Below are 22,498 nucleotides of genomic sequence, written 5' to 3' on the forward strand. Positions count from 1 at the left end.
GTACAAGCTTTCAATCGCATCAATAAACGGAAACTGAAACTGAAAGTGCTTGCCTCGTGTTCAACCGTATTCCCAAGACTGCATGCACTTCTTTCTATCTGCTCTCTATCGTCTGATGCGTTCTCACTGTGATCTGGCACACACAAAGTGAACTTACTCAATCTGACGAGAACGCTTAGAAATGAAGTTAAAGATAGGACAAATCGTTACTCCTGCGTAAGGGAGCTACAAGCGATCCTTCTTTTTTGCATTGTTTAGGACGTCCGTTTCATAGAATCTGCATCTCACCTTTCTTATGTACTCCTGCCTCTTGTGGTCGAGAGAAGTCACCCGCGTCACCATCGTGGGCACGGCGACACTATCCAGGTGAGCACCCCTCACCACAACAGTAGAGTTCCCACTGCAAAGATCACGTCACGCATCACTCGTCTATGAGTATTCACATAAAATCTGTAATATCTTCAAAAAATGACGTCAAACGCACTCTTTCTTTTCTCAACTCTGCGTAAAGGCAGGCGAAATGCACACACAAGACAGTAGTCACCGCGCACAGATTTCGCTGTACTCACTTGAACGTGGCCGTCTTGGGCGAGATGTCATTGATCTCGGGATCTGGCCTGTAGGTGAACACCGAACTGAGGTTGTCCGCCGGAACGAAGGGAACTTCGACATCGTCGATGGCCAGAGTGACTTGCATATCTTTGTGCACATTTTCCGGAGACACAGCGCTCGTTGTGCATTGCAGCAGCGTTCTTTCGATCCTGCGTCGAAACAACGGCAAATTTGTCTATGGCATGCCGGCAAGCTCGTGCTCTGTTTCCCAACACCAGTGCTGCATTGGAGCGCAAGTTACAGCTGGGACGATTGATGTTTTATTTTTATTTTGGGGGGGGGGGCGAAATTGGCAAATTTGGCAACTATATATGGCGTCGCCGGCTCCTCCGCAAACGATAAATTGCCGGATGACCAAAACATGATAGCGTGCGGTGAAATGGAAAAAAAAAAAAGCGTTCCGGCAATAAGCACATTCCGCATAAACAATCAATATTTTCTGCACTTTCTGCAACTAAGCGCAAGTCATGCAGTCAGCCACGTCAATCAAGCGATACAAGGTGTCGAATCGGACGATCACGAGCGCGACCATGCGAATGCACGCGTCTCGGCGCTGTGCGTCCTTCCAGCGTCATGGCACAGTTCCCTCCGTCTCTAAAGCAAACTTTATCGCCGGAATATGCCCGGTAGCTCGCACTGTCTGCGATATTTTAAGACAGAACATTAATTCGTGATAAGTATGGCTAAGGGTTTAGGGGCGCTCGAATAGCGAAGTTTTTAAATCGAATCAAATACGAATATTCGAGAAAAACGACTTCCGAACAGTCATTCCAATATTGACTATTTTCTCGTTTCTAAACAAAGTGAAATATAAAGTGTGTGTGGTGTCGACGTGGAACAAAAGAAAGAACAAAAAGAAATAGAAAGCTTATTTACGTCATTTCAAACATGTATTGCCATTAACAACTTGACGCCAGTTCAACTTAGAAGCTTACAAGCGAGAAAAACTGATTTCAGTTGTCTCTTGTGCCATGACAATACTAGTGGTGAAGCACGGTATACAGCACGTCTAATGCTGTGTTCGTTGAAGGAGATAAGTGTGATACTATAGCGCCGAAGAATGTTTTAGATTGATCCACACATGGTGAGACTGACCAGGTAACAACGTGCTTTGGCTAAATCGAGAAACCGAATTCGTAGGCTGCCGAAGCGAGGGATTCACAAACTCGCTTTCGCTAAGGTTATCAACAACGTTCAAGCAAAGCAGTGTCGCTGGAGCCAATGTTTTTGATCGCCCCCTTCTCGATACGACGGCTACTCATGTCGAAAGGTTTCACTTCAATGGCACTGTTTGTTTGATCACTATTCCAAGCCTCCATCTTGATGTTTCCGTCACGTTTCGATCACTTTTACGGAGCAGGACTTATAATTCCGGTACGTTCGCTCGGAAAGCAGTGCTGCTGCACAAGCTGCGCGAGTTTCCTGCAGCAGAATAGTTGGAAGCCAATTGGCAGCGGTCATAATCACTCAAGACTCCAAAAAAGTGTGATTCCATGTATTCCAACAGAAAAGAAGAATGTTCGACAATTTCAAACAGTGATATCTCCAATCGAATACTAATCAAACAGCAAGGAGTATCCAATTTGTATTCAAATTTTCAAATATTCTTGCAGTTTTTTTCTTTCAAAGGGAAATAAGAAGTCGATTTAGGGAAGAGATAATAATTGCTCTGGGCGCATTAAAAAGTTGTTTCCACTCCATGAACGGCTCCAGCAAGCGCACTTAACTCTCCCCTCCCCTCCACCATTGTTTTAACTGGCAATAAATGAACTTTAGGAATTTATATGCTGTAAACCACTGCATGTCTTATTTTTTTTCTTTTTGTCGGCAGTCTTGGTGGTTGGCGCTAAGCAAATGCACTCAAGAAGTCGGTAAAGTTTTCAATAAAGCAAATCATAGTATGCTTATTTCCCCCACTAGCAGCGTTTGCCAACACTGCTACAAGCACGCGATGAGGCAAAACCTATATTCGGGTGCTTCGAACTTGAATAAGCACAACAAGCACCTGGCTTGTTGTTCGGTGGCATACTCACAGTACACTCGAACAAAAATAACACAGCTGAAAGCTTTGCAGTCTGATTATCGCATAAGCTCAGAAAGCCTAACCCAGGCCGCCGCGCGCATAGGAAGTTTCACAGAGATTGTTTTGTCTTCTGAATCATTCATCTTTTTTTTTTCTGTATGCAAAATGCAACACTAAGCTGCAAGAGTTCCGCTTGCACAATCATGTAGGTTAGCATTTCTCAATCAACTAGCCAGCTTCTAATCCCTACCTGTTTATCTTGCACGGGTTCTCGCCAATCATCACGGACTGCTGCGATCCGATGTTGAGGTTGGCTCCGTACACGGTTATGTTGGTTCCTCCGGCAACTGGCCCATAAGTTGGTAGCAAGCCTGTGAACGTTGCCACCTGGAAAGAGAAGGACAACTTAGCGCTGTGACAGTAGCTGCCACGGCAGCTTAGTGGCTACGGAGTCTCGCTACCGAGCTCAAGGTCACCGGTTCGATACCTGTCGCGGTGTCCGCATTTCCACGAGGTCGAAGTGCGAAAACGGTAGTGCGCTTAAATTTAGGTACACGTTAAAAAAAAAAAAAACACGCTGTCAAACTTAACGAAGAGTCCCCCCACTGCCAACTGCGTGCCTCACAGCCAGACCGTCGTTCGGGCACGTAAAACCCGAAAATTTAATTACCTGTGACAGTTCCTGTTCCAAGGTTCACGTACCACGTGACGCCTGCGGTTAAAAGGAGTGCTAGCCAAGGGGGCTCTAGCACTGCCAAGGCGAGATCGCGCACGCATACACGAATACCCCAGAAAGTGGATGGGAGGCTAGCCGCCGCCGGCGTAGCTCAATTGGTAGAGCATAGCACGCGCGTAATGCGGAGGATGTGGGTTCGGATCCCAGCGGCAGCGAGTTGTCCTTTCGGCCAGTTTCATTTTTCCCTTTACCTTCTTATTTCTACATTTCAATTGAGACGCAACGGTTCATTTCCCCACGTACTTTCCACGGCTTCATTTCCTGTTGGCTTTATATGGTTGCGACTGAAAAAAGAATCGAGTCTTCCCAGTTTCCCCTTCCTCTGTTTCAATAACGAACCCAAAAATACAAGCAGCGTCTCATTTATTGTTCGGTGTGCCCAGCCCACTTCTGTTCCCGAAACTGCTGTAACCATCATTCTCCTTTCTAATCATTTTGAGCGTAAATGTACTTCGGCTAAACAGAACTAGCCTTCAAGTATTCATAGCTGCACTCTACATCCAAGCCGCTCCAATATCTAGCCAAGTATCATTGCAACAGCAACAGGAGCATGTAGTAGTGCCTAACGTTCACATGTCGAGTGTGCCTGGTGGTATGATTGCGCCTGACATTAATTACAAAACTCTGTAACGTTTGTTAACTCTTCCTATCTGTTAAAATGGTTTGTTTGTTTGTCCGCCGGTGTTTTTTCCCGTGCTATTGCAAAGGTCCTTGTATATATGCCGAGCATCATAAAGAATAAGCCTTGCACTAACGGGTATAACTGTGAAAGCAGACGTTCTCAAGCTACAAATAGTAATAATAATAAAAAGAAGAAGTGTGCGTTTTATAGCGAGTCACCAGGCGATTTTTTTCGCAAAAGTAAGCAACTCACCTCATATTCGAAGCCGTTATCAATCGTGCGCTGGTCCTGGACGTCGTACTTCTTCGTGTCATCCCAATGCGAGTCATTTACGGATATCATAATATCCACTTTGGAGCCATACTGCCCTGGTGGAGTTTTGCACTGCACACTGCAAAAGTTAGGCAGGTGAATCGGTTAGCATGCAACGTTGATTTTGCAAGTGGGCAGTTAAACTTCTCGCGTTGAAATCCGAGTTCACAGAATATGATTATTGAGGAGAGTGAGTTAAATCAACTATGATGTACACAGCTTATTATCGCGGGAATGCTTAAAGGCATCCGCTCAATAAAGATAGATTATATTATGTAAACTAAATAAATTATATATATAGAGAGAGAGAGCTTTAGCGAGTTTTCTTTGCGAGTTTAGATTAGAATACAGAGGCGCTGGTGGCGTCATCTTGAGGCGCATGCTTTAATCAGAGAAAACGCAGCAATTCGCGTCCCAGATATTATTGCATTGACCAACCATACTTTACTTCCCTGCTGGTGTAAAACCTCGGCAACGACACAAAATAACACGTTACCTTTTTTTTTTTTCAATTTCCTGCCACTAGAACACCTATATAACCCAAAAATGTTTCTAACGCGTTGTGGTGCACAAAGCGCCTCAAAGTGTCGCTACCGGAGTCGTTGCTGCCATCCCCGTCTCCAGTAGCCCGACGTTCCGTGGAAAGTAATAGGTATAGTTTCAGCTTCTCCGTATACGTGTTACCGCTTATGGAATAGACGCATTCGGCGCTCTTTGGTCATCCCTGGCCCATGCGCCAATAAAACACATATATCAACACCAACACAGGCCGGGTTACCGATGCCGCACACCACAACAGCAATGCCGGTCGTGAGATATTCTGACGCTTTGTCCAATCGCAATGCGTCAGAAATGTTGTTTCTTTTTTGTTACGCGGGCGTTCTCGTCGATAAGAAAAAGGACTCGTGTTCACGATTACACCGCTGCCGCTTTTTTACACCAGTAGATAGGTATAACAACAATAACAATAACTGTAATAATAACTCCGAGTCCTCTGTGGTTAAGCTTTGCGCCACGAGATGACGCCACCAACGCAGCCGCTTCACTAGAAATGTTTAAGTTGTCTGTGAACGTGTCAGCGTTTGCGGAATACCGGGTTACCGAAACATTAGTAGCGGCATCTTGAGATGCGGAGTTTAACAAGAGAGCACGTAAACATAGCGTAAAGATGGGGGGGGGGGGGGGGGGGGTCGTTGGTAGTGACATAATCGTTAATGTGCAGTCCTTCAGTGATATTGATTTATACGAGAACACTCCCACGACATCCGAATTTTTCAGAAGCATTGTAGTCGGAACAACAATGTCGAAAAAAAGATAAAAACGTACACACGGAAGAAGACCACATGATGACGGTGGAACTACCAGGCTATATATGTATATATATATATATATATATATATATATATATATATATATATATATATATATATATATATATATATATATATATATGTGTGTGTGTGTGTGTGTGTGTGTGTGTGTGTGTGTGTGTGTGTGTGTGTGTGTGTAGCCTCGTCCCGGCCCCTTCTTCCTTCGCACCTTCAGGCACTTTAGTTGGACATAGCGTCACATGGTTTCGCTACCAGCGTTATTACTGTGGTCCATGATTCTGGTAACCATAAATAGTAGGAGGTTACGGGGTAGCTCGCACTCCCTATTCCCTAGTGCGGTTCTGCTTCGAGAAATGTGCCGTTGCGCTGGCTCCTAGACAGTTAATCGAAGTGCAGCCATCAAGCGAGTGTACTTACAGCGTGAAATTCCAGTGGACAAGGTCGCACGCGTGGTTGCCCACGGTGATCTCGATGCTGCTCGAAGGCTTGTGCTGGGGGTCACCGAAGTTGTCGCCCTGGAACGTGAGCAGGGTGCCGCCTGTCGTGGGACCCTTGGTTGGAGAGACCTGCAACCAATGCCGCAGGTGCTATTACAGCTGCGTTGGTACATTTTCTTCCGCCTTTCTTTGTTCAGCGCAACTGCGCAGCGTTCGGTATAGCGAACTTCTAAACAGATTAGATGTATGAATTCACTTATCCGTATCCTTTAATCACTTGACAGTTTAACGTTGTGTAGAAGCCATCGACTCGCTGTGCTTGTTGCAAATATTTCCCATTCATAATAAATCAATCGATCGTATGAAGTTATTTCTGTGGTTTTCTTTTTCTTTTTTGGCTTACTATCCATCGGTATGAAATTTCGGTGAGCAAGCAAAAGGTCGCTACTACGCTAGGGGCTAGGTCACAGTTAACATATATGATGCCTTGCGCTCATATATCATATATCATCATCATCAGCAGCAGCAGCAGCAGCAGCCTGGTTACGCCCACTGCAGGGCAAAGGCCTCTCCCATACTTCTCCAACAACCCCGGTCATGTACTAATTGTGGCCATGTTGTCCCTGCAAACTTCTTAATGTCACCCACCCACCTAACCTTCTACCGCCCCCTGCTACGCTTCCCTTCACTTGGAATCCAGTCCGTAACCCTTAATGACCATCGGTTATCTTCCCTCCTCATTAAATGCCCTGCCCGTGCCCATTTCCTTTTCTTGATTTCAACTAAGATGTCATTAACCCGCGTTTGTTCCCTCACCCAATCTGCTCTTTTCTTATCCCTTAACGTTACACCCATCATTCTTCTTTCCATAGCTCGTTGCGTCGTCCTCAATTTAAGCAGAACCCTTTTCGTAAGCCTGGTTAACGCAGACTAGTAAAAAGCAAGATGAGAAAGAAAGAAAGAAAGAAAGAAAGAAAGAAAGAAAGAAAGAAAGAAAGAAAGAAAGAAAGAAAGAATGAAAGAAAGAAAGAAAGAAAGAAAGAAAGAAAGAAAGAGAAGAAAGAAAGAAAGAAAGAAAGAAAAGAAAGAAAGAAAGAAAGGAAAGAAAGAAAGAAAGAGAAGCAATGATCACTAAAGTGAAAACCGAATAATAAGTTAACCGAATAAGTTAAACGATCAGTCGACCAGCCCTATAGTATGCAGCTCGTTAGTGCTATCAGTCCCGTGACGACGGTGTCACGCAGCCACCTAAACTTTCTTTTTTTAACACTGGCGACTGCTGACCCGGAACTGTGCAGCGCGGACAGGCCCGGAAGCGGGGATCGTGGCAACGCTTCCTTGCCGCGATGCGTCCCTCGTTATTATTTTTTTTTTCTTCAGGAACAGTGGCGTTTCGTGCCTACAGACCGCATCATTGCCGGCGCACGACTGTATACGTCATAACAAGACGCGCAAAAAAAAAAAAGAAGAAGCGTGCGTTGCTCGGCGGCGGTACAACAACCACCCGGACACGTTCTATCTTCTTTTTTTGTATCTTTTTTTTTCTTTCGCGGATATCCGCCGTATTCACGCTCGTCATCAACTGCGTACTTGACGTGACACGAGAATACGGAAACTCGTCGACACAGAAAGCTTCCCTAAGCAAGAAAACTCGCGAAACTTTATATATATATATATATATATATATATATATATATATATATATATATATATATATATATATATATATATATATATATATATATATGGCGCATGTTGTACATACATATGCATACATATATGGCGCACACGGGTTGTAATGCAATTAGTTGAGAAGATAGTTAGTGATTTTTCTGGTAATTAGTTGAACGCGTGTTTCAACTGCTTGTGCGAGTAACATCCGCCTCTCCAAATAATCGAAACTCGAGGACCAGACGAATTACGTTATCCGCAACAGGCTATCGTTATAAAAACATTCCCCAAAAGTTCGAGAACGTGATCACCGCGTATGTGACCCATGCACTCACGCTGTCCAGCTGTATGGGGCAGTGGCTGGGGTCGAACGTCTCGTTCTGCCGGCACTCGCCGTAGTGGGCGCACCGGTCTCCGCACCAGCCGCAGCGCAGCGGGTCCTGGTGGTTCCGCATGCACTGGGAGCACTTCTCGTAGATGCTGCAGGAACCGACGGGGAAGCGCACCACCTGCAAGGGCGGGACACGTCACGAGAGCACTTTTTTTTTTTCTTTGAGCATTTGACAAACTCGGTTTTGCTTCGTTTCTGCGATCCGCACATGTGTATCACGGGTCACCGCTGTGCAAAGAAAGCACACACAGAGAAAGCAAAGGTAAATCATATTGACCGCAAAAAAGACGGGGACAGAGGAAGAAAACACATAAACAGCACGGGAGGTAAGGTAAGGAGCAAAGGTAGTTTTAAAAAAAAAACTAAGATGCGTATATAGTAACCCTATTGAAAAGAGAGAAAAAGAAAAAAGGAAAGCCGTATGTCCCGTATCGAATAATCTCGCAAGAACATACGAGGGATGGGATATAAAAAGGCTCGCACGTTCCCATACATCATGTGGCGATCCCATTATGCGAAAATCGTGTGCGCCTGCCCCCCCCCCCCCCCCCCCCCCGTACGACACAAGGGAGCATATGGGTTCATGGGATTATTGGCTACGGGGCTTGTGAGCTTGTTTTCTTTTTTTTCGGTAGGAAATATTGAATTTCAAAGCCAATGTAAGTGAGCACGAGTGAAGATGGAGTGGGAGAAAAAGAATAAAACTCTTAATTACAATGCAGAGAGATTTACGGCACCATGTTAGCGCGGCGTGAACGAGCATAACGAACGTTCTCGGGTCATCTGGAGCGAATTCGTCCCGGAAATGACAGGTTTTAAAAAAACAATATAAATGCGTGCCAACGGTAGCTTTGAGTACAGCGTCCCGCTGCACGAGGTCGCGAGTTTGACTCCCGGAGCCGGCAGTTGCATTTCGATGGGCGTCGAAGTGCAAACTGTCGATGCATTTCGATATACGCGTCGTACTTATATACGGCACATAAGTACGTAAGTATACCTTGCACCTTTACTGAACATTCTTCCCTCGACCGATTCCAAGTCCCGAGTTCACCGAGTCAAAGACACTCGGATCGTGGCCACACCCGTCACTGGCTCGAAAAGCGATTCGTGCACTGGTGCAGTACTTGAAGTGCACGGGCTTAAGAGACCGTTTATACTCTCCTTGTGTATGGGCGTGTGTATACTGTCCTTGTGTTGCCCTGCAGTGGGCGTAACCAGGCTGATGATGATGATGATGATGATGATGATGATGATGATGATGATGATGATGATGATGATGATGTGTATGGAGTCCCTCCCACACGTACTCAGTGCTTACTCTCTCCCTTTCTTCCTCTTTCTATTCCCCTTTCCTCCACCCCTAGTGTAGGGTAGCAAACCGGATGCTGTTCTGGTTGACCTCCCTGCCTTTCCTACCCTTGTTTTCTCTCTCTCTCTCTCTCTTCTCTCGACAGGTATCGCACGTCGCTTTCCTTCTCGTGGCACTGACCGCTATAACAGCAGCGGGTGATGAGGCTGTGCTCATGTCATCCGCTATACCACCGTTACCTCGATAACCGAAACAAGACCAGGGCCATTGAGATTCCAACGCTGCGTCGCATCTGCGTGTGTTTTTATTTCGTTTTGTTAATATTTTGCGTATGCGGTTCTCTTCTGCACTAAAGAAGAATACTATGGAAGCAGACGTTGTGAAAATATTAAGTTTTCTCTCACAACACGCCTGTAATTAGGAAGTTTTAACTACGAAATTGTCTCAGCACGTGAAATGTGAAAGAAGCTTAAAGTGTGCACAATAATGCGAGGTACAGTTACTAAAAATGTTATTGCGTGAAATTATTAATACGAAGGATGTCTGATTCCGGGAGAGCAAGTAAACAGAAGTGCACGCGAAGTCGAAAGAAGAGGAATTTTCTTTTTTTGGACGACATTCTACAAGCATGTCGTATATCGGGTGTCCCAGCTAACGTCAGTCAAGCTATTCAACACAAAAAAAAAAGAAAAAAGCACGGTGCGAGATGCGACTTTAGGACATACGGTGTTCGATCGTCAGACCTCTCACGACCGAAGGCCATAAGCTTTATAACTGTATCTCGCACCATGCTTTCTACATCTTCGTTTCCGTTGAACAGCTTGGCTAACTTTAGCAGGGACACACGGTCTACAGCTCAGAATCCGAAGCCACAAATTCTGAGTTAAAAGAAAGTGTCAGTCACAGAGACATCAGGCAGTTTTTCCGACGCTATCTCCTGCTGTCCTCTATCCTTATCAGTTGCCACTCAGTCGCCGCTGTCCTTTTGAACTTCAGAGAAGCCTGCGAACATGCCGCCTTTATTTCTTCTCTCTTTTTTTTTGCACCTTGTGGACACAATTATCGTCGTCCCGCTCGCCCCAGATAAGACCACTTCGCCATTCACTTTTTTTCATGGCGTGAGCTTTACTTTTCTCTCTATTCGGTGTTTTTTACACGTCGCAAGCACCGCGAGGGCCCTATGTCAACGTCAAACAGCAGAAGTCGCTGGCGTTTGCGACATGTCAAGCCGCCCGTCAGTTGTTACATGCAATCAGTGTCCAGAGACTCGCTCACACCGTAGCACATGCGTGTCGACTGACATCATATGTGCGGAGATTTTTATACAAGTCGTTTCTCCTTTCTTATTTATGCCACCGCCGTTACGTTACTCCTGAATGATGATACAATGTGCTGAAGTCAATCTTAACTACTAGCCTTTGTAATTACGCATAAAATATTTTTTTTTATTCTTGTACGCCACAGAAAAGCACAATTGTATATAATGTAGGAGTATGTAGGGTACGAGAACGCTTCCAAAGTTCGCACAATCACAAAGATACACCATTTGAACCAACAGTTCAGCGATACGTTGTTGTTGTTTCCTTCGTTCTTGGCCAGCAACAAGCGCGCTTCTTTTTCCTCTCACAATTACTACAATGTGCGAGCATAAAGTACTACACGATTGTGAGCAACGGCCCTATTTTGTCTTTGTTTTCAAACTTCTAGGTCCGTATTAACAAAAAGCTCTTAAGCTGAAGTTGTTCGTAAGAGAGAAATTCCAGCCAAACCTGATGCTGGGAGGCATATTATTAGCGAAGGTGGCCGTACAATAGCAAAGAGCACTTACGAACGAAATGACTTGTGAATTTTACCCCTAGTATCTTATGTGGTCGATGTCTATGTCTTTCTTACGCGACCATGCCGTGATTATCCCAGACTAGACGAGCTTTCGTCATACCCTAAATTTTCGCGCTAATACACACGCTCACATTGTGGCAAAGATCGAGCTGTCGGTTTGTTTCTTTCTTTCTTTCTTTTTTCTGTTTTTCTTGTTGTTGTTTTTTTTCAGTGAAAGCTTCCGGGCAACGAAAGAAAAATTATTATACGACTCCACATACTTGGCCCTCTGTTCAGCATGTTCTACTTTACCTCACTCTTTTCTCTTTCGTTCATACTTTATTTCTTTCTTTTCTTTTCTCCTTTTTCTTTCTCCCTCAAAATGAAACACAATATGATATTGTTCGCAAGAAGCTGTCCATTGTGTACAGTGTACAATGCGGCAACAGGATAACATTCACTGAGAGAACGATCAACGCTTACAGACTACGTGAGTAAAGGGAAAGAGCGATCGAGAGAACAAAGTGTTGTAAGGGAGACAATGCACGCAACTTTGAGATAGAGAGAACTTTGGCTTGTTCATGAACAAAAGAGAAAAGGAACTAAAAAGACGACACGACAACCTGGCGAACGTGCTTACCGCATACTTATACAGACAATCCGCAATAGAAACGGCCAGGTCGCTGAAACCTATACTTTGAAAGCAGCGGATCTGTTTCGTCCGCTCAGAAATTCACTGCATCTAACTTGTAGTCCGTCTCGGAAATTACTTCACTGCCGTTCTTCAACAAAAAGGTCGTTTACAAGGATTTGCATTTGATGGTAGTTGGCTATTGCGAGGTCGCCGACGTTTCTTTCAATCACGACATGCGCCATGTGCGCGCGTAAGTGCTTCTTTCTTTCTTTCTTTCTTTCTTTCTTTCTTTCTTTCTTTCTTTCTTTCTTTCTTTCTTTCTTTCTGTCTGTCTTTCTTTCTTTCTTTCTTTCTTAGAAAGTAATTCTTGCACGGATGACTGCAAGTTCTGCCCGTTAGTGTACAGTTGAGAGATAAGAAGTTTCGAGTCGGTGTTTCGTGCGGTGGTACCTTGTGCCTTCGCTAATTGGCGAAAACAGAAAATATGGTGTACTTAAGTGCACTGCTAGCTGCTTAGTATACGCTGAATTACTGGCGGCGGTAGTAACAGACACCAGAAACGGGAAAATTTCGTTGCTATATTGAAAGCGACTCACGGTGCTTCAATCGGGAAGACGTGCACGTGCGCTTAGCGTTAGAAGCCCAGCGCTTACGTGAGCCTCAGCACGAGAAGTATAAGCGAAGGGAACAAACCAGTTCTGAATCTCAACTATACTAAACACTTCTCCTGTTGAATTTTCTCTTCGTTCATAAACTGTGACAGTGTGGCAATAAATGTTGACTTCGCCAGAACTATCTATTTGCGATTTTTTTTTCTTTAATGGTATAGAGCTTGGTTTCATCCAGGACAAGAAAAGACAGATAAATTTGTTTTCTCGTCTTACGCATTCGTTTGCCTTTTTTCTTCATTAAGCATGTGTATATTAGGCTTATCACAAATTTAACGTCCATTCATTCAAAACAGTTATTTCTCCTATGCTTTCCTTGACTCCTTGTCTGTTTAGTTCCGGTGGCTGTAAGTGAAATCCAAGCCCCCTCATGAAGTTCTCCCATTCTGATTATTGTTTTTCCAGTGACTTGTAAGACGCATCTGAAGGAACAACGAAACACTACTCAACGCTGGCGCCGCTGTTCAGACTCTCCATTGTAAAGCAAACATCATACAACAAACACTCGCTGAAAAAATATAATTGGCAAAAAGGTAAAGAAACGGCCGGGTGTACTGACCCTGTCGCCCACCAGGAAGTAACCGTACATTCCATTGCTGTCCACAGCCGTGCTCTTCCCTACGGGGGTACCTTCGCCGTTCGAGAGGTCCATCGAGAAGAGCAGCTTCGACGACTCTCCCTTCAACATGTACTGCAGAGAAAGGAACGTTAGACGGGTGGCCGCGTTAAACGTAGGCACAGTCAGTCTGACAACATTAGGAACCACGGGCCTTTCTTTTTAATTAAGTTGAGTATAAGTTGAATAAGTAGCGTAGTAGTGTTTCGGTGTCTGGCGGTCGCAAACTGCTCGGAAATTCAACGTTTTGCCTTATACTGCGGTTGGTAAACGTTTGACGCCGAACGTATTTGCGATGCGCAAATACAGCCGACCCGGCAAAATTTTTCAGCACTATGCCGCAATGGGGCACGGCAGATTTGGCATCATTGAAGAGCAAGCTCATAAATGATCGCTGAAGTGCACGCATAATGTGTTCGGCCAATACACACACTGTCCACATTTTCTAATTTTTTTTTAACGTGAGAGGCACTTGCTAGCGTCCAAAAGAGTGCGATTCAAAAGCGCGGCCTTCGCAAACTGCAGAAATATATACACTATTGTGACTCGGGATCGAAGACGAGAGACGGACTCTTGAAGGAGGATACCAGGAGTAGATGAAGAAGTTTCATAAAGTACGTACAATACCACAGGTAATATTAGGCAATAGCAGGTAATAGCATGCAGTGGCGCGGCCGAAGAGCGCACCAGACTGACCGGGCGACTGGTGGCGACTCTTTGTTAACAGTGGACTGGCTCTGCCGTGGACCTCTGCCTCGATGGTGGGTACATAGTGTGGCGCAATAATACGTAATAACGAACTGGACCTCTCTAATCGGCGGCTGTAAACTTAGGGTCTATGTAGTCTTTTATTTTTTCGTATTTTTGCAACGTTCACGATACCATTCGCAAGAGAAAAAAAAAAGATCGTAAGGTATAAACCAGGTCCCTTATCGCAACTTCTCCTAGAATTGGCCCGCGATATGATCTCTAGTTAGTACGTTTATTGTTCTACCACTCCCGCCATATATTCACTGCACGCGTTGATCGCCATAAAAAGAAATGTTATCTCCAAGACATCTACAGCCACGTTCTTTACTACGGCACAACGCACAACGACACCATTCGAACAACCTGCCGAGGCAGAACAAGAGAAAAGCTGAACAAATTAAAAGCTGCGCAATGTTCGCAAAAAAGGCATTTGAATAAATACTATTCTTTTTTTTTTAATAACGTGCACTGAATGTTTAACGGCTGCCACCAGATCCCGCTTTTCAGTTTGTTTTTCATTTTTCTTTCCTTCTTTCTTTCTTTCTTTCTTTATTTTTTCCCTTTCATTCATTCATTCATTCATTCATTCATTCTTTCTTTCTTTCTTCATCGTTATGCAAGAGCTGTCGTTGAAATCACCACGCAGATCATGCTTCCCTGTACAACTAGAAACTTGCACTGTGGGCTGCTCATAATGAGTCTTCTTGCCAGAATAACTCATGACTTTGACATCGCCCTGCGCTGCTAGCATGTAGGCACTAAATAACGGAAGAATAATCATCGCTGCGGTATAAGAGCCCTAAATACACTCAACCATTCCATTGCAGTATGCAAATGTGTATGTACGTCTCAGCCCATTTATTTAATTTAGCGTAGAGTGTTCCTTTATTGACCGTAAGTCTTTGGGACAGCAGTCTCTGAAATATAGCGCTATAGTTGTGGTCTTATAATCATGTAATAAACAGCCCATTTGAAGCTGTATCGCTGCATGGTACCTAAGTGCACTGCAGTAAAGCCGCATTTCACGGAGGAAGAAAACTTGGGAGAATGACCACCGAAGAGGGCCTGCTATCCCAGAATGGCCAGTATGTCAAGTGGCTAAAAATACAGAGAAAAGTGAAAGAAAAAGCGCGTAAGAAAAGAAGACCACATGAATAAAGCAAAATATTTCATCTGTGGACGGCAATTCGGCAACAAGGCATACGCACAGTCAGGGCGCATGGAACAGCAGCACCTAAATGTGTAACCTGTTAAACTGCAGAAATTGCAATCACATCAAAGAAAAGCAAGTTAATATCAGTCGACGCACGAAAGAAAGAAAGAAAGAAAGAAAGAAAGAAAGAAAGAAAGAAAGAAAGAAAGAAAGAAAGAAAGAAAGAAAGAAAGAAAGAAAGAAAGAAAGAAAGAAAGAAAGAAAGAAAGAAAGAAAGAAAGAAAGAAAGAAATGACTGCTTGCGTCTGTACATGTTCATCGTAACTCGTACATGTCCCTCACAAACACTATTCACAGGCACTGAACTAAGTATATGTTATCCGTTAGGTGTTGCCGTTGCACCCCAGAACCAAGAGAGAAAGATGGAATCTGTCTGTGGGTGGCACGAACATACAAATAAGACCCGACCGGATTCTACAGAAAGAAGTCCTCGCTGCTGAAGTAATAACGCAATCCGACGTAGAACGGGCAACGCTAAGCTAAACGCGCCATCTGGTGTACACGAGAGGAGAGTGCGCATGTCGTCATGGTAAAACACCTGTTCGCTAAACAACGAGCAGCAGCTCGCAGGTTACACCGACGACGTAAAAAAAGAAAAAAAGATCTGGAAGGTAGCTAAAGAATGCTTCTCATTCAAGTTCGTTATGGTGCGACAATCGAGCCTGGCACCACTGACCCTCTTGTCAACACAATCTTTGTACAAATACATCTACTCTTGTATCTTCATGCTCTTTTAAAAAGCGATGCCTCGACTACCTGTCTCAGGAAATTTCGTCCACCTGGCCAATCCCTACAAAACTATCCGACCATTCAAAGCACAGCCCGCCGTGGTTGCTTATTGGCTATGGTGTTGGGCTTCTAAGCACGAGGTCGCGGGATCGAATCCCGGCCACGGCGGCCGCATTCCGATGGGGGCGAAATGCGAAAACACCCGTGTATTTAGATTTAGGTGCACGCTAAAGAACTCCAGGTGGTCGGAATTTCCGGAGTCCCCCACTACAGCGTGCCTCATAATCAGAACGTGGTTTTGGCACGTAAAACCCCGTAATATAATTTAATTCAAAGCAAAGCATCTTCTGGGTATGTCCAATTCACGATTCAAGCTTAGCTGCTTTTATAAAGAGAAACCAACGTACGCTAATCGACCTCCAACTAGACACGGGGAAAACTGCGCTGTGAATCTTATAAAATACCCACTCGTCAGAACCAGAATGAACACCTGGCGCAAATCCTTGCGCACAACAGCCATCTTTCTGCCCTACGATAATAGGCCCTGTAAGCTAACCCACTGTAGGGAAGTCACTTTGCTCTGCAGTGATGCAGCCAACAAGCGAGAGCGCGTTGTAGATAGCGCCCCCCCCCCCCCCCCAAATAAAGCATTCATTCATTCATTCATTCATTCATTCATTCATTCATTCATTCATTCATTCATTCATTCATTCGCCGGTGTGCACAAGACATGCCAGCCTCTAATTTTCTTTGCACATACCTTGTATAGGAATCCCAGGTGATCGCCCACCCATATGACAGTGGTGCTATTCTGCTGCATAACGGTGACGGATGTCGCCAGTCTTTTGTCCAAGACGATGGCCGCTCTGCCGACGAGCGGAAGCAAGCCTTCGATGTAGTTGTTCACACCGGGAGAGCACAGGAAGTCATCGCTTGGCTCCTAATAGAGCAATGTAATGAGGCGGTTCAGCATTGCGCGTGTATACCGGGTGTTCAAAATTAAGCTTTATCGTTTCCTTAAAGTTAGGCACTGGGAGGCACGCGAAGCCCACCTGCGCAAATAGGTTCTGCGGCCATAGGGACACAAAGTGAGATGATAATTATCGCTGTCAGCGACCCAATTAACTACAATTGAATAATTAACTTTTTATTGACTGCAGTAAGTGTGTATGTTTGTATCGAAAAGTTAGAGGCGGTCGTGTTTCTACACAGCTTCACTTGGAAGAACTTTTCTACCATATCTGTGCTCCGAGATCTCTGACTCCAAATTTTAGTTGTCGTTCGCATGATTACGCGTGCAAGAGAGTGAGGATCGACACAAAGCCTTGATGTGACGCGGCTGTTCCGTACCGCCTTTAGTCTGACAATAGGGCGGAGACTCAGGCAAAGATGATAACTGTTCCCTGGACCAGATTACTGGTCCGATTTCTTACACAGAAGGATTTAGCGACCACAAGCTCCTTAATTTCTAAATTAATCTATCTTTAACTTTTACAGGTTCGGTGGCTAAAACTATTCGGGATTACAACCGTGATAATTACGATAGATTCAACACCAAACTAAAAGTTCTTTATAACGAATCTTTTGTGTCATTGTTTGCCTCCCGAACCCTGAATGAGAATCGGGTTCTTTTTAAGCAGAACAGCAGTTCGTTGACAAGTATGTGCCGCTAATCTCTATATCCAACCATAAATCTAACACTTGGTTTGCCAAACAACTTCGAACAGCATGAAATAAAAAGAAACATTTCTACAATAGTGCGAAACGTAAGAATTTTGCGTCCTACTGGGATAAATGCAAGTATTTCTTACAAGCTTACTGTAAAGCATTGGGCGCAGCCAAGAAGAAATATTATTCGCAGGACTTAGCCGCACTTATCAGAAATAATACAAAATAATTCTGGCAAACAATTACAATACATGACGCAAAATAAATTCCGCTTTCTGATGAAGATTATATGCGGTTGCTTTCAATGCATATTCCGCGTCTATTTTTATACAGGAAGATTGTTACAATGTGCAGTTTGATCCTAAACAACCCTCCCCTTTCATAGCTCCGATCACCATCACTGCCGAATGTATCGCGAACCTCATCACGAATCTTGAATTTTTTACTTCATCTGGCATTGATCACATCAACTCTAAAATCCTGAAGAACAGTGCTGATATTTCCAGTCGCTTTCTGTGTCTCCTCTTTAACCAATCTTTATCATCAGGTGAGCTGCCTAAGGACTATAAGGTTGGTAAGGCAGTTCCCCTATTTAAATGCGGTGACAAGCACTCGCCCCGTAATTATCGACCCATTTCACTAACATGCATATGCTGCAAATTACTTGAACATATTATAGCTTCTCATATCCACGGTCACCTTGAACCAAATAAGTTTTTTTTTTTTCTGTAACCAGCATGGCTTCACGTGACACTCAGTTATTTGAATTCACGACTGACTTTCACTTTAACATAACACTAACAATAAAACCGATTGCCTCTTTCTTGATTTCGCTAAGGCGTTCGATACTGTACCTCATTGCCGTTTGACTTCCAAATTGTCTGCCCTTTGTACTCATTCATTAACACTGCCTTGGCTACGTAACTCCTTGTCTTCGCGTCAGCAGTTTACACTGGTCAACAACATTTCGTCTAGCGTTTGCGACGTCACGTCCGGGAAGGAAGGAAGGAAGGAAGGAAAAAGTAGAGAAGGAAAGGTAGGGAGGTTAACCAGTTTAGCTTGACCGGTTTGCTACCCTACACATGGGAGAAGGATGGGGGAGATAAAAGATGGGGAAGGGGGAGAGGGAGAGAGAGCACATAGCACAGCACACACACATCGTCCGTTGGAGTCCATCAATCTGGCATGGTACGTGACATCACTCTCACAGCCGCTTGTCCAATCCCGTCTCTTTCAAAAACCGAAGTAGTCCTTTTGTCGTCCGGGGTCCCCCAATGCAGTATGCTAGGTCCATTACACTTTTTAATATACATCAACGACTTTCCCGCTAACCTTTCATCCTCAGTTAGGTTGTTCGCTGACGACTGCGTCATCTACCGCAACATTAAATGTTTCGATGATCATTCTACTCTCCAAAGTGACCTTGAACTAACCTATAGATGGTGCATAACTTGGCAGATGTCCCTTAACGCCTGCAAATGCAAGTTAATCTCGTTTAGTCGAAAGCGCACTAACTCAGTGTTCCACTATTCGATTAATAATACCGTAGTTTCGACAGCCCAATCGTACAAATATATCGGCGTTTACCTTTCGTCGAACTTATCCTGGCCAACACATGTGGCAGCTGTCTCATCCAAAGCTTCTCAATCTCTCGGGCTACCTGCGTAGAAACTTGCGCAACGCGCCTTCTAATGTACGAAAATTAGCATATCTTACTTATGTTCGCCGACAACTAGAGTGCGCTTCATCCACATGGTCACCATATCAACATTATCTCATCTGTGTGTTGGAAACCGTTCAGAATATGGCAGCCAGATTCACTTCCAGCAATCACGACTATCATTCAAGCATTACGCGAATAAAACAAGACCTTGATTTCAGTCATCGGAAGGTATCACCGCGTCATTGTTTTTTTGTGTCTGTTTCACCGGTACGTATATAGTAATAACATTCACTATTTGCCACTTCGTGCTCCCGTGCGCACATCTCGACGCATTCACAACGCACTTAGTTTCACGCGCATTCATGGTCAAACGCAGTCGTTTAACCCATCACCACTATACCTAGAGTTAATGCACATTGGAAATGCCTCCCGGATCGCATTGCATCCATCTCTAATCGTGAAACATCCTGTGATAACCTAAATTCGTTACGTGTTAATATCGTATAACGATGTTGCACTTTGCTATTTTTCCGTTATGTAATTAATGTTGCCCCCCTTACTCAATGCCATTCAATGGGCCTGTTAGGTATTGAGAATAAATAAATAAATATGCTTCTAGTTTGCCTCACGCGTTCATCATAATCATCGTCAGTCTAATTTATGTTCACTGCATGACAGAGGCGATCTGTCAGCGATATCCGCTCTTAGTCGTGTCTTGCATCAGCTGACTCCCTATGCCTGCGAATTTACTCATTTCTAGTACCCTGCCGACTTCAATTGTGTTTCCCTCTTCTTGACACACATTCTGTTCCTCGGTCTAATAGACCACCAATCATCTTCACCACGGATTACAAGGCCTTCCCAAATCCATCTCGTGCTCTTAATCTCAAATACGTCCGTTTTCAATTGCTATAGTCTACACCGCTGCCTTCCTGTCGCCTAACGTTATTGCTGTCATTTATCATTCCGTCCCTCGTTGCGTTGGCCTCAGCTTCTTCTCAGCCTTCCCTGTAATTGTTCCTGCCCCACTAGTTATAGTGGCGGTAGACTGCAATGAATGCACACTTTTTTCGTTTCAAGGACATCAGTATAAGCTGCCAGTCATGAGTTGGCAGTACCTGCCATATGCGCTCCAACCCATTTTTTGTTCATCTCGGAATTCCCTTCTCGTGATCCACGAGAACGCAATTCCCGTACAAATAGTTGCTTATATAAGATCGACCTCAAGGTCGGCATCCCTCGCCGCTTCGCAAACTCCGTCTACATAAGAGTTCTCTGTACACGGTCCTTATGTACATCGTGATCAAGTTCGTATACCGGCCATCGTTTCGGGGCGGTGAAAGTATCACTGCATATATGCACTTTTTTTTTGTTTTGTTTTGCCAGCCGCGCGAGCTTTGTAGCGGCCAGGATGCGCGCTCTGAATCGCACGTCTTCGTGTCAACTCGCGCGCAACATACGACGCTTTTTTTTGAACGCTACAAGCGCCAAGAACCGGCCAGTGGCGATTAAGCAATCGGACGTTTCACTTACGTAACGCGTGCACTTCAGCTCCGACTGGTCGTTGTGGAAGAGGCGCGACAGCTTGGCCTTGACCTTGCCCTCGTTGCAGTTCTCGATGGTCTCGCGGAACGCCTCCTCGACGCGTCCCATGTCGAAGAAGCACAGCGCCGAGCCCTGGCTCGGATCGTTGACGTCCATGCGGCCGCCGAAGGGGCTGCCGAAGGCCACGGCGAGCACCTTGGTCTCGTCGCCCGTGTTCGACATGCCCGAGGGCCCCAGCGACGCGCTGGTAGCGATGGTGTACCGCAGACCGGCGTCCTTGGGGCACTCGATGGGCATCTCCATGTAAGTGAGGAAGGTCTCGTCACTCTCGCACACACGCACCAGCCGCGTCTCGAAGGCCTCCAGGGAGGCGCCCTTGTTCTGCACGGTCACGAAGTAGGCGAATCCGTTGTGGCTGAAACCGTACACGTAGCTGATGCGGTACGACTTCTTCAGGCGCTCGACGACGTTCACGAACGACACCGCATTGCGCTTGAGCGCGCGGAGTTTGAACGAGTTGGACGATCCCAGGACCCTGGCGGACACGGCGTACGGGTGGTACTCCAGGGGCCTGTCGTCGTATCTGGACCCGACGAACAACACCGCCCCGTTTCGGGGGCCACCGAAGAAGGCGGCGGTGCTGTCTCTCGAGGCGACGTAGTTGACCGCCAGTTTCTTGTCCATCGTCCGGCTGATGTTCAAGTCGCTCAGCGGTTTGTGGAACGCGCAGATGCCCTGCGACGTGCTCCCGCAGGCCAACACCAACGCATTGGTGCCCAACTGGAGCAGGATTCGGTTGTCGTTGTCCGTGTCGGTCCTGCTGTGGTCGCACTCCAAGGGATCCGGACGGCACTGCGGGCTGTCACTTTCGGGACCCGTGCTGTAAGTAGCCTCGAGCGAGAAATTGTCCGCGGAGAGCTTGTAAAGAGCGTTTCGTCCGCCGACGATCACCGCGTGGCCTTTCCCGGGCGACGTAAAGTATATCACGTTTTGCAGGGGACCCCCCGGGGCCCGGAAGTCTCTGATGTCAGCAGTGCTTCCCGTGTAAGCGCATGCTAACAACGCCACGGCCCGAAGCAGCAACACCAATGACCATCTCGACCTCGCCGTACGATGTGCCATCGTTGAGCTGGTTCGACGAACGGCCGAGTGCTTTGCACCGTTCACGAAGGTCATAACCGGCCGTAGAAGGGTTCGAAATTGCGGGCCATCCCTGCGAAAGGCAAGAATAAAATTGTCAAAATGAGCACAATTGCGCGAGTCCTTCTCGCTCTTCACATTTCTTTATTACAATTCTCACCACAACGTTCGACGCGCATGCGCGCTATAGCGTTATTTCGGGTTTACACTGCGTGCGTTCGCACGCTCCGTTACCATGGCTGTGCTCTCCGGTGCCCACTCACTTTCACTATTCTTTATCACTCGCTATTGTCGCTCTATTGTCGTTGACTGGCTGGCCTCTAACCTATAACCTGAAAGCACTTTAGGAAGTCGCGCTAATAGAAAATGGAGCTGTTGCTGTAAACGTTAACACAATGTTCAGAGCGGACGTGCAACGTGGAATACTGTCGGTGCATCTCGAACATGCTGACATAGGCTGTACCACTTCAAGAAAGAAAGAAAGAACGAAAGAACATATTTTCGCATCATCTGTGGTCTCTATACTTTTGCTCGTGATTGTACGTACAGACATCTGGTTTCAGTATGCATTCCGTGCACTGTGCAGCAAATGACAAAATGACGACTACCT

The 22,498-nt window shown here is 45.4% G+C and overlaps 1 protein-coding gene across 4 annotated transcripts in view; it reads right to left on the reverse strand.

The window, feature by feature from the left end:
* The window catches only part of LOC135920212 (hepatocyte growth factor receptor-like), a 44,460-nt gene extending 22,536 nt beyond the window's left edge, over positions 1–21,924 (reverse strand). For all 4 annotated transcript variants that reach the window (XM_070538753.1, XM_070538752.1, XM_070538751.1 and 1 more), the window contains exons 1-9: positions 20,737–21,924; positions 16,633–16,812; positions 13,124–13,255; positions 8,080–8,253; positions 6,054–6,202; positions 4,246–4,384; positions 2,886–3,022; positions 570–761; positions 289–400 (exon numbers count right to left, since the gene is read on the reverse strand). In XM_070538753.1, coding sequence (XP_070394854.1) covers positions 289–400; positions 570–761; positions 2,886–3,022; positions 4,246–4,384; positions 6,054–6,202; positions 8,080–8,253; positions 13,124–13,255; positions 16,633–16,812; positions 20,737–21,924 — 2,403 coding nt within the window. The remainder of the gene's footprint in view (positions 1–288; positions 401–569; positions 762–2,885; positions 3,023–4,245; positions 4,385–6,053; positions 6,203–8,079; positions 8,254–13,123; positions 13,256–16,632; positions 16,813–20,736) is intronic.
* Between the last annotated feature and the right edge of the window lie 574 nt (positions 21,925–22,498).

This window comes from Dermacentor albipictus, chromosome 5, assembly GCF_038994185.2.
Source record: "Dermacentor albipictus isolate Rhodes 1998 colony chromosome 5, USDA_Dalb.pri_finalv2, whole genome shotgun sequence".
In the NCBI taxonomy this organism is placed as follows: domain Eukaryota; kingdom Metazoa; phylum Arthropoda; class Arachnida; order Ixodida; family Ixodidae; genus Dermacentor; species Dermacentor albipictus.